We start from the raw sequence: 19650 nt of genomic DNA on the forward strand, positions 1-19650 counted from the left end.
GAAACACTTGAACTGAGGGACCAGGGATGAAAATGCAAGAACATAGATTGCCTAAGGGCTTCTAGCAAGTTCATGTTAGAGGTAACATTGGAAACAGGGACTTCCCAATTTAGAGCTTAGTCTTTTAGTAACTGTGTTACATAAGCTCTCATTAATGATAAAAAAGGCCATACATGCCAATTTTTTTTTACCCCACTCAATGAGTTTTGAGAACTGCACTGAGAGAGAAAAAAGTACTTGTGGAACTGACTTACACTATACCACCACTGCTGGACAAAGCTAATTCCTATTCTGGTATAGTAAGAGGATTTTCCGCATATCTACATTATCCCTGCAGGTGAAGAATAAGACTATAAACACATTATTACAAACATGTGGAGACTGCAGAAACTACTAAAGTTTTAAGCTCAAACTACTCAGTGGTGTTGTGGGTGAATGAGAAAAAGGTTTCAAACTCTCCATCCCACTTTATGAGCCTGTAATAGTTTGAACTAGAATTAGTTCAGTTTCTTTGCACCTGTCCTGGCATTATAGCTACTTTGAGTAAAACCACTAGCATTCTCATCTAGAAAAATGCATATCACAAGCAATGCCACATATGTACAGTGAATCTTAAAATATTTTAAAATTCAAACAGGTCACATTCCCATAGAATTATCTACAGATTGCTTCACAACAGATATAGCTATAGAAAAGTTAGCAATAGCAAGCTGTAATCTAAAGCTAGCACACTGACACACTGCACATACGTCTAATAAAATAATGACTGCAAATGCTTTCAAAGTACAAGTATTTGACATACCTGAGGGTCATCATCTTCCAAGTCATTAAAGTCAGTCTGTGTTTTCAGCAAGAGCTGCATCACATCTGATGCATCCTGCATGAACTAGAAACAGAACATAACCAATTAGGTTATGGTAATAATTAAATATTATCCACAACTTTATACGGATCCTTCTAACAGTGAGGCTGTTCAGACACATCACAAACAGGTGGTCAGAAAGGGAATCAGCATTCTAACTGCTGAATAAACAGTCGTGCTTGGCGCTTAGAGTGCCACGAGGAGCTTGAGAATTCTACCCTGTGAGGTCCTGTGTAAGCATAGTACCCAGGATTATGAATACCATATAGATCACTTAAAAAACCCTCAGGTTTCCGCACATCCTTCTCCTGTGGCATAGAATGAAGTTGTTCATTGGGGCTCACAAGGGGAGAAGAGTGCACACAAAATTGGGGATCTTCAGGGCTCAATTTGGTGGAATACCTGAACAGCCCCACTGTGGATGATAAATGTGCACAAGTTACTACAAGTTCTACAACTAAAGCTAGAAAAGGATGAACGGAAGTATATAATAGCAACCAGTGCAGTTAAATGTTTAAGTTCCACTAGTTTCAAAAGAACTTTAATGAATGGAGCCCCTGACTGTCATCAACTTAAACAGTTACTTAAAAATTCAAATAAATTCATATATAGACAAGATAGGAATTATGTAAACTAGCTGCCTGCATAAAAAGCAGCAGTCTACACATCAAAATATCCTTAAATAGCAGAACTTTGTTTTGTTTTGTCTAGTCATGGTTAGTGTGTACGTCTGAACCTGTACCAGTGAATAAGCCAAGTCAAGATCTGTACTCAGAATCTGAAGTTCATTTGTCAACCTTGTTTTGTTGTTAACTATGGTCTTGTGTGACATTCATTAGTCCTGATTTACTCAGCTACTCTAGGCTGCAAGCATCTCTTGCATTAGCTTGTTCCCAGTCTACCTAGCAACACCTTAGGTCAGTCTCCTACTCTCTGCCTAGTCAAATTGCTCTTTACTTTTTAATGCAGAAGCTTTTAGCTGAAGCAATTTTTGCCCAATACACGTAAAAGAGTGCAGAGAGATCAATGACATCCTGTCAAGATTGTCACCTTGAAGCAAATCACGACAAAAGAGGGGGAAAGGATCAATTAAGGAATTAAATATCTTTTTTTAACCCAAACTGGGAATGGGTAGAACTGCAGTGGGAAAGACTTCTAGGAACTGTATAGGTGAGGTTTGTGGTATAGAAATGTTAAGAGTGTTTGGGATATCATTTTGGGTGATGTCAATGTGATTTCCATAGGAGAGTAAGAGTGGGAACCATGTGTAACAGTGAGCTGCAGCTTACAAATACACTTGGGCTATGCAATGCAGTTGGTAGGAAATGGTTAATAGTGGTTGGTTACTTGGAGTGACTGTAGCTAAGGACAGCAAAGAAAAGGAAGTAGAGTATGTTGAGCGCTGCTGCAGAGCTCCAAGCATGGGTGGAGACCAGTGTTCCCTCTAAGACATGCACGTGTGCGTGTGCTCACACGGTTTTTATGTCTGGCTCAGTTAATTTTAGATCCCACTCAGGCTGAATCAGGAAGGCCCCACACTGAATGCATGTGCACACACACTCTTGATACTGCTGCCCAGAACAAAATTCATTCCGCACACAGATGAAAAAAATTAGAGAGAACACTGGTGGAGACCTCTGAAGGAGCTTTTGCTGATCTTCCACACTCTCTTTCTAGTTGGGACCAGTGGTTGGTGAGTGGTTGACAAAATGAGACAAGGCTTTCCCCGTAGCAAGGTAGAACAAAGCAACCTGGGACTGAATCTTGAAGCTTCAGAGAGAGAAAAAATGGAGCGGGACCCAAATAAACCATGACACAGTGAAACAGATTGGATGATCATTTGTCGTGCCAATCCAGGTTTGTTAAATAAACCTTAGTTGAAATAAACCATGGTTTCATAGGATGACAGGACCTGCCCTTAAGTTACCACATCAAGGATAGCAAACATTCAAAGGAAAACCTACCTTATCTTTACCTACTGCTAGGCCAATTAAGCTAATACATTCAATGGTTTTTCCTCTTAGGAGTCTAAGTTCCTTCTGCACAGCGTTCTCAACAATGTGTTTAAGTGAAGGCATAAATAAATCATAGTATGGAACAAACTTTTCCTCAGCCGTATCAGCAACTGATGCAATGGATGTGACCACTTGTTCCAATACCAGCTTAGTGCCTTTTTCTATCAACTGTGGGGAAAACAAAGTCAAACAAGTTTATGATTTGAATTTACACGGTATAGAAATTAAACAGTTCAGAAATCTATATACACTGTTATTTGTACAAATTGTGGTGTTAACAAAACACAAATGTTGTTGGATACTAGTAAAAAAAAAGGCAAATGTGTACTATATTCACCATCCTCAAGTTAAGCTTCTTACCTCCTGCAGTTTTAACACCATAGTAGAATGAAGATGCTTCACTAAGTTATCTAAATAAGGAATAAGCAGTGATTTGGGGCAGTCTTCAGTAAAGTTGATCAGAGCAGCAGCTGCATGAGCTTGAACACGTTGGTTGCCTTGGTCTTCCATGGTCTGCAGAAGAGCTGCAATTACCTATAACACAGATGGCAACTGTGAGTAAAAGCCCCCAAATGAACTGAGTCAATATATGTTACATAGCTTTCTACTTGCCTTCTCATGGAATTTTTTCTGGAAGCCTGGTGCAAAGTCTGTAGCCATCTGACCAATTGCATTACAAGCTGCATATCTTACTCTTGGGTGCTGAAAAACATAGCTTTAACAATTAGCAAGTTCATAAACACAATAGAATATGAATTCTGAAGAAGCCAAATGCTTTAAACTTACAGGATCCTGAAGGAAAAGCAAAACCAAGTTGACTATTTCATTCAGAATCCCCTCCATCTGTTGGTGGCAGCCTTCTCCAATAGCCGATAGGGCCATCAAGCCAGCGTGCCTGTACTTCCAGTCAGCTATATTGAAAGATATAAAATTGAAGCAAGATTAGCCAGTAAGAAGCAAATAGAAACAAGACCTTTTCACCCAGAACATGGGTTTTACTTGAACTTGCTCTATTGCTTTCTACTAGTCGGAGGACTCTAGGCCACCTCCAGCCTTGGGGATGGGGTGCCTCTGGGTACCAGTTGCAGGGGAGTAACAGCAGGAGAGAGGGCATGCCCTCAACTCCTGCCTATGGCTTCCAGCGGCATTTGGTGGGCCACAGGATGCTGGACCAGATGGGCCTTGGGCCTGATCCAGCAGGGCTATTCTTATGTTCTCCTCCATTCTAGGCTGCAAGAAAAACAGGTTGCTTACCTGTAACTTATGATTTCTGTAGGGGTCCATGGTCACTCACAACTGGGTCTTCTGCGCCTGCACAGAAAACCACGGGAGAATCTTTAGCTCTGTTTAGGCACATGCTGGCCCTTTAAGGCTCAGTGATATTGGAGCCTTAAAGGGTGTCTATAGTACCAGCAGTAGAGCGCCTCCCTCTTTGGTTCCTGAAATGGCCGCTGTGAAGAGACTTTCATCATCCGGAATAGAGAAGACAACCAACGTCACAGCAGCACAGGTAAGTGAATAAAAGAAGCTAAAAGAAGCTAGCAGAGGGCATGGCTGGGCGGGTGTTGTTAGTGACCATGGACCCCCACAGAGGTCATAAGTTACAGGTAAGCAACCTGTTTATCTCTGTTGGGGTCCATGGTCACTTACAACTGGGTGAGTGGCTAGCTCCCATGTAAAAGAGGAGGTGGGTGCTAGCAGTTACAGTATTTTTTTTTCAAGACCGCCCAAACAAATTTAGCGTCTGAAGCAAATGGCAAGTCCACGGCATAGTGACGGACAAAGGGCAGGTCCGAGGACCAGGTAGCAGCCCTGAAAATGTCCTTCATGCTAATGCCCGGCCTGTGGCCAGCTGAGGTGGCTATGGACCTAGTGGAACATGCCCTGATCTTGGAGAGCAGCTGAATGCCTTGCTTCTTGAAGCAAAAGAAGATTAACTGAACCAGTCAATTGGACAATCTTTGTCTTGAGATGGCAAGGCCTTTACTTGTCCCCATATAGGAGGCAAACAGTTTGTTTGACTGCCTGAATATCTTAGTATAGCTCAAAAAATAAAGCAAATGTATTCTCACGTTCAAAGCATGCATAGAACGTTCCAGGGGCATAGCAGGCTCACAGAAAAACATAGGAAATACAACGTCCTGGTTAATATGAACATCCGATACAATTTTCGGATGGAAGTTAGGATCTGGGCGAATGATGACCTTATCCAGATAGAACTTGGTATATTTGGAGTCCACCATCAGAGCAGCGAATTCGCTGACCCGCCTTGGTGAAGTGATGGCAACAAGGAAGGCGGTTTTTAGGCATAGCATTTTCGTGGAGGCAGAAAGCAATGGTTCAAAGGGAGCCTCTGTAAGTGTGAACAGAACAAGGGAGAGGCCCCAAGGCTCAATGGGTGTCCTCACAGAAGGATACAGGTTGTTAATCCTTTTGAGGAATCATTTGGAGTCAGGATGGACGAAGACAGATTTACCATCCCAGCCTTGGTGGTGTGCTGAAATGGTAGCCAGATGCACCTTGATAGTTCACCTGGCTACCATTGCTCACCTTAAAGGTTCCAGCCCTTTAAAGTGAGCATGGTAGAGGAGTATCTGTCGAATCGAGGCCTGGAAAGGGTTAAAACCTTTTGACAAAGCAAAGGATGTGAAACTCTTCCATTTGGATTTGTAGGACCTTCTTGTAAAGGCCTTTCTTTCGTTCAACAGGATACTGTCTAGAAGTTCGGCCTTCACACCATCAGTGATAAGGACCTCAGCGCATGGTGGAAAACTTGTCCTCCTTCCCTTGTGAGGAGATCCCGAAGTGGGAGGCGAAGGTAGGATTCTTTGCACAGTCAAAGAGCAGGGAACCACTGTTGCCTGGGCCATCAGGGACACACCAGAATGCACTGAGTGTGTTCCTGGAGGATCTTCTCTATTATCCTAGACAACAATGGAAAAGGATGGAAAAGGAAATAAAGTCTGCCTTGCCAACATAGTTCGAAGGTGTCTCCCGATCCCTTGCCAAGGCCTGCCTTAGAGCAGGGCACTTAGCATTACCTACTGTGGCAAACAAGTCCACAGTTGGTGTAGCCCATGTGTCAAAGAGGTCCAACAGCACTATGCCATTAAGCTCCCATTCATGGGAAGTAGAGAAGGAGATGTCCCGGCTAAGTGAGTCAGCCAGGATATTATCCTCTCCCTCTATATGAATGGCCTTAAGTGTGATCTTATAACGTAGGCACCAGTCCCAGAGTTGAAGAGCAAGGTTGTTTAAAGACCTAGATACAGTACCCCTGTGGTGGGTCAAGTAGGCAATAGCTGTAGTATTATCAATATAAACTTGAACTGCCTGGCCTTGGAGAAGAAGTAGAAATGCCTTAAAGGCCAGGAACACAGACAGGAGCTCCAAGAAGTTAATGCAGAGTTCCTTTTGTTGGGGGTTCCACAAACCTTGCGAATTCAGAGTTCCAAAGTGAGTGCCCCAGCCCTGCATGAACGCATCTGTGGTGACCAACACCATGGGATCAACAACTGAAAAGGGATCCCTTGTGTTAGGGAATCTGGTTAGGACCACCATAAAATACCATGTAGAACAAAACCACTTGTTTTTGCTGTCTAGAGTTGGCTGGAAGACAGACAGCAGCCAGAGTTGCAGGCTCTTCATTCTGAGGCATAGTACAAGAAGCCATCAGGCCCAACAAGCGCTGGATGAAGTGAACTCGTTATCTGGGGACAGACTGGAAGGCGACCACCATGGAAGAGATGGGCTGTATGCATTCTGCAGGTAAGTATGTACGTTTCTCGCCTGCATCCAACACCCCCAATATACTGTACATCCCCAATGCACTGTAGAGTCCTTTTGAGGAGTCAAAATCAATTTTTTCAGGTTGACAGTGAGTCTTAGATCAGCAAGAAGAGAGAGAATAAGTTGCAAGTGGAACTGTAGAGTAGACTTGTCCCTTGCTGTAAAAAGCCAGTCATTCGAATAGGGGAAGACTGATATGCCTTGAACACGCAGGTATCCAATGACAGCCGTCATACATTTTGCGAAGACTCTAGGGGTCGTACAGAGTCCAAAGGGGAGCACTTTATACTGATAAGCTTGAGTGCCCAAACAGAAACATAACTGGCTGTGCCACGGACGAATGGATATGTGAAAATAAGCGTCCTTGAGGGCTAAAGACGCAAACCACTCCTCCTCCCATAAGAGAGACAAAATTGACTGAAGAGAGATCATACGAAACTTTGCAGTTCAGACATATTTGTTTAACTCTCTGAAGTCCAGGATGGAGCGAAGGCCACCATCATGTTTTGGGACCTGGAAGTATCTTGAATAGAACCCAGCGTGCATGGATGAAGAAAGCATTGGTTCTATGGCATCCTTTTGGAGAAGTGAAGCTATCTCTACTTCAAGGGTAGGAGTTGAGTGGGTGTATTTCATGCCTGTGTGGGCAGATATGGAGTAAAATTCAATGGCAAAGCTATCATGCACTATGCATAACAACTAGGTGTCTGATGTAATATGACACCAGGAAGAGAAGTAGGAGGCAAGGTGGATGTCAACTGAAGGGAGAGGTAAAGACACTTCCAGGTCAGATATCTCAGAAAGACTGTTTAGGCTGATCTCAAAAGGACTTCGATTTTTGCCGGCTCTTTGGGCGCTGGTGGAAAGGGTGCCTGGAATATTGTCTAGATCCCCCTCGGTAAGAACCTCTATCCTGCGAGGGGCGAGGTTGGTACCGTTGCTTAAACAGAGGCTGATACCTTTGGTGGTATGAGGACGACTGCTGGGACTGAGCAAAGGTCTGGGCTGTAAACCAAGATTTTTTGAAGGTGCTCCATGGTCTCATCCATGTCCTTAGAGAATAAGCCTTGCCCATCAAAGTGAAGGTTTTCGATCTTCTCTTTCATACTGGGCTCCAGAGATGTTGAAACAAGTCAGGCTTGACGCCGTAATGCTATGGACCCTGCCAGCACCTTCGACTCAGTTTCCATGAGGTGCTTGGTGGTGCTCAGTTGTTATCGAGCTAAGTCCGCTGACTTTGAGAGCGTAGACAAAAACCTCCCCTTACAGGGCTCAGGCAGGGTGGCCTCCTCCTTCATATTGTCCCACAGGGACTGTTGATACTTGGCCATACAGGCCATGTAATTAGCCACTTTGAAGGATAGGCAGCTCGATGAACAGAACCTCCGGGCTATGGAGTCCAGCTTCCTCCCTTCCTTGTCCACTGGGGCTGAGTGCTTTCGTGACGATCTGGAATGAAGTGCAAATCAACCACCAGGGAGTTTGGAGCAGGATGTTTAAAAAGAAAAGGGAAAGAAACATCTTGAATACAATACAAGTGCTCAAATTTCTTGCATGGCTGTGTAGCTGTCAAAAGAGCAGACCAGGCGGTTTTAGCAGCAGCTACCAATGACGTCAACATCGGGAGTGCTGTAGGGCAGTGTTTCTCAACCTTTTTGGAGTCAAGGACCGCTAAATTCTTCGTGCAGAGTTTCAAGGACCGCTACATTCTTCATGCGCAGTTTCCCGGACCGGCAGTTAGTAAAGGGGTTTCAAATCTATCTATCTATCTACCTATCTACCTATCTATCAGACTTCTATACTGCCCAAAACTTGCATCTCTGGGCAGTTTACAATTAAAATAATATAAGCATTAAAATAATTAAATTTGGAATCTTTTGCAAACATGGAATATTAGGGGTTCTCAACCTTGGGTCCCTCAGTTAAACTCCCATAACCCCCAACCACAATGGCATTTGGCCATTATGGCTGGGGATTATGGGAGTAGAAGTCCACCAATGTCTGGATACCCAAGGTTGAGAACCCCTGAATCTAAAAGCCTGGGTGAACAAATTTGTCTCCAGTATGTCTTCAGTATGTGTGGGGTGGGGGTGGAGGTGCTTGTGATTACTCAATGGAGAGGGGATGTTGGGCCATTAGAAAAATTCAAAAGCTACATGGGGGCAATGAAAACAACGCACAAGCAAGCTTTTGAATCCCCCAAAATGCTTCATCAGGCTGGATGTCAAGCAAAGCAAAAAGGAGGTGAGGAGAGGAGAGCAGGGCAAGCTCAGTAGAGCCGGAAATCTACAGTTTAACCCTCTCATGATGGAGGTGGAGTTTTAGCAGGAGTTGTGTAGTCGCAGGGCAGGATCCAGACAACGTTAGTCACGACCACCCACTGAAATTAATTTAGTCATCTCTCATTTGTGTCAATGCTGCTTGGTCATGATCACCTGACTTGATCTGGATCCTGCTCTTAGATGTGCACTTTGTGAGGTGGACCTAATGAAACCCGTGCAGCTCCTCCAAAACTCGTTAAATTCGTTACATGGCAGGTGCTGGGAATGGGGTTTTTTTAATGGTGAAAGAAAATGTGAAGAAGAGCGGTGGAGACCTGGCATTAAAAGAAAGGGGGTGATTCTGAGATGGCGGAGGGTGTGGGGCGTTGTAGTGGTAGATGCCTCATTTTCCTCGCTGGGGAGACGAGGCACTGTTCAGGGTGGGTGAGGCAATGGTGCACCGGACTGCACTCGGAAGGTCGCCTGGGTCCAAGAGCTGCCGCCACTGTGCTTGCGCACCAGAGTGTAGCAAGTGTTCCCCATCCTCTCTCACAATGTGCACTTCTGTGCCCCCCTCCCAACTCCCCTGCGGGAGCCAATCACACCAGCCTGCCTTTGGGGCCACGCAGCTCACGTGGTCCCACATGCTGCCCGCGCATACCTGCGAGGTGAGCCAAGGCGGCCCTCCTCCCTCCCTCCTCTTCTTAGCCCTCACTGCGGCATGATCCCGGCCAGAGATTGTCCCCCGCACCCGGCGAGGTCATAAAGGGGACCGCCATCCTCCACCGGCGGTGCAGACCAGGGGGTTACAGGGGGCAGAGGGACCACAACACCCCACCGATGCAAGAGGGAAACAGCGTTCCCTCTCAAGGCGCCTCGACCACAATAGGCAGCTGGGTTTCAATCAATCAACCTTTGGCTGCAAACAATGAGCATGCAAGAACCAGCAGCCCTTCAAGTGGCAGCCCTTCAGGTGGCATACCTTCCACACCGCATACAGTTTGAAGCTGTAAAGATAGGGAATAAAATAGCTGTAGGAAGATCACAGCAGCACGTGGAGGCAAGGGACAAGAAGGTGATACTCTTCCTCTTCCGTACCATGTGCAAAATTGAGGAAGTGAGTGCCTTGATTGCAGTTGTTGGGGGGGGGGTTTGACTCCCAGTCAGGGACCGGCGCTCAACCCTTCGGGGACCGGCAGCGGTCCCCGGACCGGTGGTTGAGAAACTCTGCTGTAGGGTATGCAACAGAGGAACTCGAGAGGTAACTATACACTGGGTCTGTCACTGTATCTTCTGGTGGAAGAAGGTCAAGGTCCAAGGTCCTAGCCATTTCCTGTATCTGAGCATGTTAGGACTTGGTTTCCTCTGAAGGGGAGTCCGATGATCTGCTGCCCATATTATCGTCAGGCAATGTTCCTATTGGAACCTCTGAGGCATCAGACTCTGGGTCAGAGGCATATGAAGATTCCCCATCCAATCCCAGATCTAGGGGATGAGGATGTGCAGGGTCTGGGAGCAACAGTGTAGATGGTGACCTTGGGGCCACAGGTGGGTATACAGGCCCCAGATGTCTTGGTGGAACAGGAGATGCCTGTCATTGAGGTCCTTATGGAAAATCAGGGACCGGCATGACAAGCTGCACCAGAGTTGGTGACGGTGCTCTAGGCAACAGTGTGGCAGGTCCTGAACATACTGCAGAAACAGCAGGCACTTTAAATGGGTCTGCAGGAAGAACATGCTCCAAATTCGGGAGTAGATTCCCTAAGGTGCATTGTCTTCCATAGTCTATATTCGTTGAAATCATAAGGAAGGGCCAGGGAACCATAAAATGCACGTGAGTGTGTGTGTTCCCTGTGCCTTAGACAAGGCGAATCAATTGCCCCTGGGGAGCTTCCGTAATCCAAAAGACCAAATTGGGCCCGTGAAGCCAAGAAGTGGTAGCAGTCCCTATAGGGTAACACAGAAGGACACTGCGGAGTCAAAGTGGAGAGACCTCCAGCTGGAGTCTTGGGGACTGGCAAAGGAGAACCTGTCTCATCCACATCAAGGCCTTGTGAGAGTATAACACCCCTGAAGTTAAAACCAGAAGGAGGCAAATTTGCTGAGCCTAAAAGTTTCTAAAGTTCCTGACGCAGCAAGTTTCGCAGAGTTGGTGAATCCAAGAAAGGTGTAACTGGCATGTCTGTTGGACGCTGAGATGATCGGACTGACGTTGTAGTACACGAAATTACTATCGGGGACATAGGTGTTGAATGAACCGGTGACAAATGATGCCCTGTAGACAACAGAATCGGCGCCAGCTCCGCTGCCTGGGCACTTGATGCCACCAGCGGCGAATGCTCCGGTGCCGGGGAAGTGGTTTTCGGTGTTGAAGCGACCGGCACCAAGTGCTTCAACATCAGAAATCGGTGCCCTGTTGACACTGAGGTCGCCTCAACAGTGGCACCGGGAGAGATGAATACGATGTCCCGGGTTGCACTAAGGGTGGAGACAGAGTCTTCACAGGCGTCGAAGATGGAACTTTTTATGCCGAGGCTGAACCTGATGAAGTAGGTTTAGTCTTCGGCAATGACCCCTAGGAGTCATACCTTTTCTCCTTTTTCTCATGGGGTTCCAACGACACTGAGCAGTCACAATCATGTCTATGTCTGTGCTTCTCATGCCCCTTTTCCAACAGCTTTAAAAAAAGGGAGTGGGCGTCAAAGTTGTCGGCGCCAAGGCTGCCGACATATAAGGTGCCGCAACATGAGGGGGCAAAGGCTGTCTCGGTCTGGGGGTTCCTGGACAAAGCATAGTCTCATATAGGGAAACTTTTAAACTAAGTTAAACTCAGTTGTATTTTCTTTTGAAAGCAAAGACACCTTACACGCACTAGTGTTATGCAAGTCTCCTAAGCAGATCAAGCAGTCATCATGTCCATCAAAAGGAAGGGATAGTGCCCTTGCAACCTGAACAGCACTTGAAACTCTTAGAGCCAGACATAGCAGCAATTCCAAAAACAATCCAAGGTCAGTCCAAAAATCAGAGTCAGATAGACAATCCAGAGCAGTAAGCAAAGAGTAGTCAGTAAACAGTCTGAGGTCAAAACCGAAAATCAGAGTCAGAAATAGTCCAGAACAGCAAGCAGAGAGTAGTCAGAAAAAACAGTCCAAAGTAAAAAAACCCAGAAAATGAGCCAAAACTGATATTTAACTCTTACAGTAAGCCGAGGGAAAATAGGAGCATATTCCTCCCGAGGCAGCACAAGCAATGTATGAGAAGGAACTGAAGAGGGAAGCACTCTACTGCTGGTACTATAGACACCTTTTAAGGCTCCGATATCACTAAGCCTTAATGGGCCAGAATGTGCCTAAACAGAGCTAAAGATTCTTCCATGGCTTCCTGTGCAGGTGCAGAAGACCCAGTTGTGAGTGACCATGGACTCCTACAGCGATCAAGGGTTGCCCTGGTGGATGACCAATGAGGGGACAGACAAGGAGAAGTGTGATGCTGTTGATAATCCTTGACCTCTCAAAAGTTTTCAATATCATTTACCATGGTATCATTCTGGGTTGGGATTCCGGGCACTATTTTATGGTGGCTCTGGTTCTAACTGGGGGGGGGGGGGGATATACTCAGGTGATGCCTTTCTATCCCTACATCACTGGCCTATGGGTGCTGCAGAATTCTGTTCTATTCCCCATACTGTTCCAGATATACATGAAACTGCTGGGAGAGGTCATCGCAGGTTTAGGCTGTAGTGTCATCAATAGGCTGAGGACACACATCTCTACCCATCTTTTAAGTCAGCTGACACCAGGGAGGAAGATGATACCCTGAACTGGTGCCTGGAGGCTATTTTGGATTAAATGGGGGTAAACCACCCTGAGATGTTATATACGGCAGTATATAAACACAACAAATTGTGTGTGTGTGTGTGTGTGTGTGTGTGTGTGTATATATGAGAGAATGAATTCTAAGAAGCCATCTAGGGGTGTGGCACAAATTGATTTTTTTGTTTTGATTTGTACCCAAATTGAAACACTCCCGATTTGTTTTGGGTTCGAATCTGACCCCCACCAAATCACCCCAGATTCGATTTGTATCTGAATTTTCTGAATTTGAATCAATTCAGATTTTTTTTAAAAGGGTCCTGGGGCCAAAAGAGTTGGGTGGGTGGTAGTGCCCAGTGGTTGGAAGCTACCACCCAAATTTCAAAGAAATTGGGCAAAGGGGTGACTTTTAAAGTTGGCATGTCTTTGGAGCAGATTCAGGGCAGAAAGGGGGTTTCGGGGGCAGAAGAGTGGGTCAGGTGGTAGTTCCTTTAAGCTTTCCCCCATAGGGAATAATGGGGATTTCAGCAGCCTTAGTTATAACTCCCTGGGGGGGGTGACACCAGGGTGGCCCAGAGTGGGTTGTGGTGGGTGGTAGTGCCCAATGGGTGCAAGGAAGCTACCATCCAGATTTCAAAGGAATTGGGCAAAGGGGTGATTTTAAAAGAATTTTTGAAGTTGGCATGTCTTTGGGGAAGAAAGGGGGTTTTGGGGGCAGAAGAGTGGATCAGGGGTAGTGCCCCAATGGGTGCCTGCTACCATCCAGATTTCAAAGAAATTGGTGAAGTTTTTTTTGTTTTTTTAAAAAAGAATTTCTGAATTTTGTGCATCTTTAAGCTTCCCCCCCATAGGGAATAATGGAGATTTCAGCAGCCCCATAACTCCAGGGTGGCTCACTACCACCCACCACAATCCTCTCTGGGCCACCCCGGTGCCCCCCACATGGATCTATAAGGTTGCTGAAATCCCCATTATTTCCTATGGGAAAAATCTTAAAGACTCGTAAACTTCAAAAATCATTTAAAAATCACCCCTTTGCCCAATTTCTTTGAAATTTGGGTGGTAGCTTCCATCCACTAGGCACTACCACCCACCCCACTTTGGCCACAAAATGGAGGTCTACATCTCTGAATTTTTCGGATCTGAATCGGGGTAATTTGTTTTGTACCTGAATCTGGGCAATTGAGGACAGGGGTAATTTGTTTTGTCTACAAATCACCCGAACTGGCCAGATTCGGTTACAAATCATTTTGTACCCAAATTGTGTTGCAGTTCCCTAGGGCCACCTACATCAGTGCAAACTTAAAACCTGATATGTTGGAATAAGGCTGAATAACTGATCAGATCTCCCTGCTTTAAAAAACCATCAGATCTGCCACAAGGGATTGCTAGTCTGATCAAGGAGGAAGTGCTAGGGAAGAGAGTGTTAAACCCTTCCTTCCCTCCAACCATTTCCCCAGTCTAAAGTACCCCTGCTAACTAAGCAAAGAGGCATCTTTCAAAGTGGTGATTCTCTTATATTTAGCAGAGGGAGAGCAACTGGACCTATCCATCCCCAGCACAGCATCCCTCCAGTGGCTGTTGCTAGGGCCTGCCTTATGTTTCTTTTTAGATTGTGAGCCCTTTGGGGACAGGGGACCATCTTCTTGATGTATTTATTTTTCTATGTAAACTGCTTTGATAACTTTGATTTACAAGCGGTATATAAATATTGTAGTAGTAGTAGTAGTTAACTTGCCCCACTAAAATCATTAGCTCCATTAGATGGAGACACAGGTACTTTTGAGCTTCTATTTCCTGTCCCCACTCCCCGAGGCTAATAGCAGCTGAAAATAAGATAGCAAACACAGAATGGAGGGACAGGGTGAGACATCCTTCGCTTAACATCATTCTCCCAATCTGGCAGTCCCCCCCACCCCGTCCATGGCTTGAAATAAAGTACAAGACACAGAGATCTAATCATGGATCTCCAGTGTTATACATGGTTTGGTCACAATAGCACTTAGCAATAGCACTTACATTTATATACCGCTCTATAGCTGGAAGCTCTCTAAGCGGTTTACAATGATTTAGCATATTGCCCCCCAACATTCTGGGTACTCATTTTACTGACCTCGGAAGGATGGAAGGCTGAGTCAACCTTGAGCCCCTTGGTCAGGATCGATCTTGCAACCTTCTGGTTACAGGGCGGCAGTTTTACCACTGCGCCACCAGGGGCTGGCAAATAAGGAAGGAATTTGTAACTGGCAAATAAGGAAAGACAGACTTTCCTTATTTGCCAGTTACAGGATGCTGCTTCACATACTTTGGCAAAAGCCACCGCACATTGTTAAATCGATGTTTAAAATCTGAACACTAGTTCATGACAGTATACTCATTTTTCAAAACCCAAGTCCAATGCTCACGTTGCTCATATCTGCAATTACGTGGTTGGGTGGCACCTGTTCTATGTACTTCTCTAATGTGAATATACAAAATATGTCTGATAACATCTTTTGCTAAGTTTAGCCACATTTCTTTTCAAGAACATTTAAAATTATGAATCCCTGACTTTGGGGAAGCAGGGAATAGAATGCTATCCTGTGTATCACAATTATGTCAACATTACAGCCAAGGCCTATTTCTCTATTATGTGGTTAGAAAAATTAAGTTTGAAAAGGAAAAGGCCTACATGAATGTACATCTTTCCTGTGTGTATGGTCCTCTCTGGATCCAGGCCACTGGCTGCAAAGTTATCAATACATGTTCTTCACAATACATTTTCATTGATCTTTACCACTCAGCACCCAGAAACATTTCCATTAGTTAGAATATTGTAATATCTGGCAAAGTCCAAAATCAAATTACTTACGATTCTGAAGCATCTGCATAATATGTTCTTTTATCATAGGCAGAACAAGTTTACCGCCTAGGCCACATGCCATTCTGTCCAACGCACTCTCACCAGCAACAGCATTACTAAAGTCAGTTTGTACATTAAAAAATCCATGAGTCCAGCAGAAAATAATAGCAGCCAATAAAGTCAGCACTGAGTTTTATTCCTTCATGCTTCTTAGTGTTTTCAGTTCTGCTAGAAAACAATTTGTTTGCCAACCCTAGCACATGCCATAAGTGAGGTATGGGGCCATAGCTAAGTGGTAGAGCATCTGCTTTACACACAGAAGGTCCCAGGTTCACTACCTGGCACCTCCAGGTAGGGCTGGGAAAGACATTTACTTGAAACCTCGGAAGCCACGGTCAGTCAGTACAGACATTGAGCTAGATGGACCAATAGTTACACTTGATATAAGGCAGCTTTCTATGTTCCTATGTACATGTATCATCTTTCCTCCCTCTTGGCATGTCTTTCCTTCATCACATGGGGGGATGCTTCTTCTGAACTGCTCCTCTACATGTGCGACTACTAATTTAAACTACTATTTGTAGCATGTATAGAGGGGCAGTTCAAGTGAACTGCCCTCCCACATGAGGAGGGAAAGGGACACTGGAGTGCCTGGAGGAGAGAAAGAATGTGCACTTCAGGTGTGCACACATTTTTATTAAGCGAGTTAGGGTCCAGTGAGCCACGAATTGTCCAAACCAGCCCAATGTGTACTTTTGGAGAGAAGAGGTCTTAAACAGCAATTTAAAACATTTTAAAGTTAAAATACTTTTGCACAATTTTTGTGTTTACTCACAACAGAATTAAATTTGCCAAAGTATTTAAAATGCTGAATTCTTAGCATCTGTAATAAGATATCATGTGCTGCATTTAAGACTGTCCATATGTTACTTTTGGTCAGGGCTTACTATAACCGTAAGACTTAAGAAACAGTCATTTATTAAGTTCCATGCTCCTATTCTACACATTCTGCTTAAACGGCTAAATCTCAAGTTATAATTTTATTACTCTATCCCATCAAAAAACTGAAGCATGCTCCAGCATTTGTACAAACTGCTCTAGTAAATATGCTACTACTTTGTTTTTTCTAGCATTAAGGTAATTTATATATTAAGTACTTGCCAAGAGAGAAAAGATATGTGCTAAATATAGTAAAGTGCTTCTAGCCATCTATAAATCACTGTGCTCTAATGGATATGTCAATACATTTGAATGAACCATCTTTTAAAATAATATTTGCAAATGGAAGACCTGTAGTCCCCCCTTTTATGAGATTTACAAGCTATCCCCTTGCAGCCAAAGACCCTTTGTGAAAGCTAGCTCCCCCCTGCTGCCAGGCTATCCTGCCGCTGTTTCCTCCATGCGGCCGGGACAGGGCCTGCTGCCGCCGCTATCTCGCCTCGGCGGGTGGGCCAGGGCATTCCGGTGCTGCCTCCTGCCTCCCAGCTGGCGGGGCTTCACCCACCATCCACCCACCTCTTCTGGCCGCTGCTATTATTTCTCTCTGCTTCAGTATTGGAACTCTTGTGCGCTCTAGAACATCTGTGTGCTAGTACTTGATTGCTCCCCTTATCCCCTGCCACAGCCCCACTCACCTCAGAGATCTCCCCACCCTCACCTGAGCTGCACTCCTGCTCCTCCTCCTCCATCCCGTTGCTTCCATCCCCCTCACCCCCTTGGTCATGACTGCAGCATCGCTGCCACCTACTGGCCAAGCTGCAACCCCAAAGACCTCCTCACCCTCACCCAAACCACGCTGCTGCTCCTTCCCACAGGAGCAGCAGCAGCTGACCGGGCCGTTCCTTGCTGCTGCCATCACCATGGCCGCTCGTTCCCCTGAGGCCACTGACAGGCCCGGGCCTTTCCCTTGCCTGCCTGCCTCTCTCTGACAATGGCCTTGGTAGCCCCAAGCAGCAGCAGTGGTTGACTGGGCCCTTCCTTGCTGCCATGGCCGCTCATTCCCTACCTGGCTGCTGACAGAACATCTTCTGATCAAAAACAGTTGCATTCCAACTTATACCATCGCAGGTTCCTCCTTAACCATCACAAGTTCCTCCTCCTTATCTGCAAATGGAATCCCCACTGCCCAATCACCACGGTGCCACAGGCTCCTCTCCCTATCTGCATATGGAATCACCATGGTGCTTCTATTCTCACAGGCTCCTTCTCCCTATCTGCATATGGAATCCCCACTGTCCAATTAGGTGCTTCAGCGGGGGCGTAGCTTGCCACATCCCCACGCGGCATCTCCCGTCTACAGGAATTAATAATATCAATCATATTTGATGGTGATAAAAACAAACAACTTTGTTAGACGCCCCATAACAAACTGTGCTCTGGACAGTCACAATACAAAGTTAAAACGTGAAATAAAAACACGCAGCACATTAAATCATAACAGACCAAAAGGGAAAAGAAAGCACAAAATAAAATAAAAAGTAATTTAAAAATTCTTTTAAAACCAGTTAAACATCAAATTTTAAAATCAAAATTTAAAAGACCTGAGTGAACAATAAGGTCTTTACTGGGCATCTAAAATAACAAAGTGATGAAGCCAGGCAAACCTCACTGGGGAGACTATTCCATAAATGGGGTGCAACCACTGAAAAGGTCCTCTCCCTAGTAGCCACCTGCCTCACCTTATTTGATAGGGGCATGTGGAGGAAGACCTCTTAAGGTCTGGGTTGGGACATACAGAGCAAGTGCTCTCTCAGGTAACCCAGTCCAAGCCATTTAGGTCAGAACTAGCACTTTGAAGAACTAGCACTTTGCATTGGGCCTGTAAACTGACTGCGAGCCAGTGCAGCTAACAAAGCACTGGTATAATATGCTCAAAACATCCAGTCCCAGTTAATAACCTTGAAGCCCTATTTTGTACCACCTGCAGTTTCTAGACCGTTTTCAAAGGCAGCCCCACATACTACTCATTGCAGTAACCTAAGTGAGAGATTACCAGAGCATGAATAACTGTGACCAAGCTATCTCTGTCCAGGTAAGGTAGCAGTTGGCGTATCAGCCAAAGCTGATAAAAGGAATGAACTACAGGAATGAATTACAGAAGAATTAAATTTTATATACAATTAACTGCACCTCGTAGAGGTGCAAAGACTGCAATTTAAAGATGTAATCAGTATTGCCTTGGATACAGAGAACTGCACACGGAACACACTTTCCCACCCCAACCTCTAGTGCAGTCTCTTGAAAAGCCACTGAGGGCCTGGGAACCTCCTAAAACTGTAGGCAGTGCAGTAAAAGAGCTATAGCCAGGGATTGGGATGTGGAAGAGAATCAACAGAAACCAGCAGCTACTGTTGATCATTTTCCGCTTACACATGGGACACTTGAAGCCATGTTAACATGATATCCCCTTGGATTTGAAATCTTCTCTATGGATAGTTTCCTAATTCCTCCTTAAGAATAATCTCTGCCTGCTTCTAGTTTTGGGAGGGAAAATTCACAAGGACCTGGGTTTAATATAAGACTGCTGTAGAAACTGTTTATTCTTTTCTATATCAGTCTTATAATCTGTTCACATATTCTGGTGGTCCCTACTTGCCTGTCTTGTAATATTATCAGGTTCCGTTGCATTGAGATGTTGTATATATAAATATGTGTCATGGCACTTCAATATGAATGTCATGAGTTCAATATGCATTCAACATGGCACTTCATGACGATACTTCAATATGCTCACATTTGCAACACAATTTCCACAACGACAATACATCAAAAATGTGCTGCTGGCATTGCCAAAATTGCAGTAGCCTCAGCACCTATTAGTTTATTTATTTATTTATCTATCATATTTTTACACTGCCCAAAACCTACGTCTCTGGGCAGTTTACAAGATTAAAAGTAAAACATTAATTAAAAACAAACCAAAAAGTTAAAAGCAAGAAATTTAAAACACAATTTAAAATTTTAAAACAATATTCTAAAAACAATATTAAAACAATCAAAATAATATCAGTTAAAAGTCTGGGTGAAGAAATGCGTCTTTAGAGACTTAAAAAGATGTCAGAGAAAGTAG

The 19650-nt window shown here is 44.8% G+C and overlaps 1 protein-coding gene across 2 annotated transcripts in view; it reads right to left on the reverse strand.

Annotated features, from left to right (window-relative positions):
* Positions 1 to 19650, reverse strand: part of IPO5 (importin 5) — a 111835-nt gene that overhangs the window by 57959 nt on the left and 34226 nt on the right. For both annotated transcript variants that reach the window (XM_053306531.1, XM_053306533.1), the window contains exons 10-15: positions 15591 to 15697; positions 3664 to 3788; positions 3490 to 3579; positions 3238 to 3411; positions 2827 to 3045; positions 803 to 886 (exon numbers count right to left, since the gene is read on the reverse strand). In XM_053306531.1, coding sequence (XP_053162506.1) covers positions 803 to 886; positions 2827 to 3045; positions 3238 to 3411; positions 3490 to 3579; positions 3664 to 3788; positions 15591 to 15697 — 799 coding nt within the window. The remainder of the gene's footprint in view (positions 1 to 802; positions 887 to 2826; positions 3046 to 3237; positions 3412 to 3489; positions 3580 to 3663; positions 3789 to 15590; positions 15698 to 19650) is intronic.

Source organism: Hemicordylus capensis, chromosome 3, assembly GCF_027244095.1.
Source record: "Hemicordylus capensis ecotype Gifberg chromosome 3, rHemCap1.1.pri, whole genome shotgun sequence".
Lineage (NCBI taxonomy): Eukaryota > Metazoa > Chordata > Lepidosauria > Squamata > Cordylidae > Hemicordylus > Hemicordylus capensis.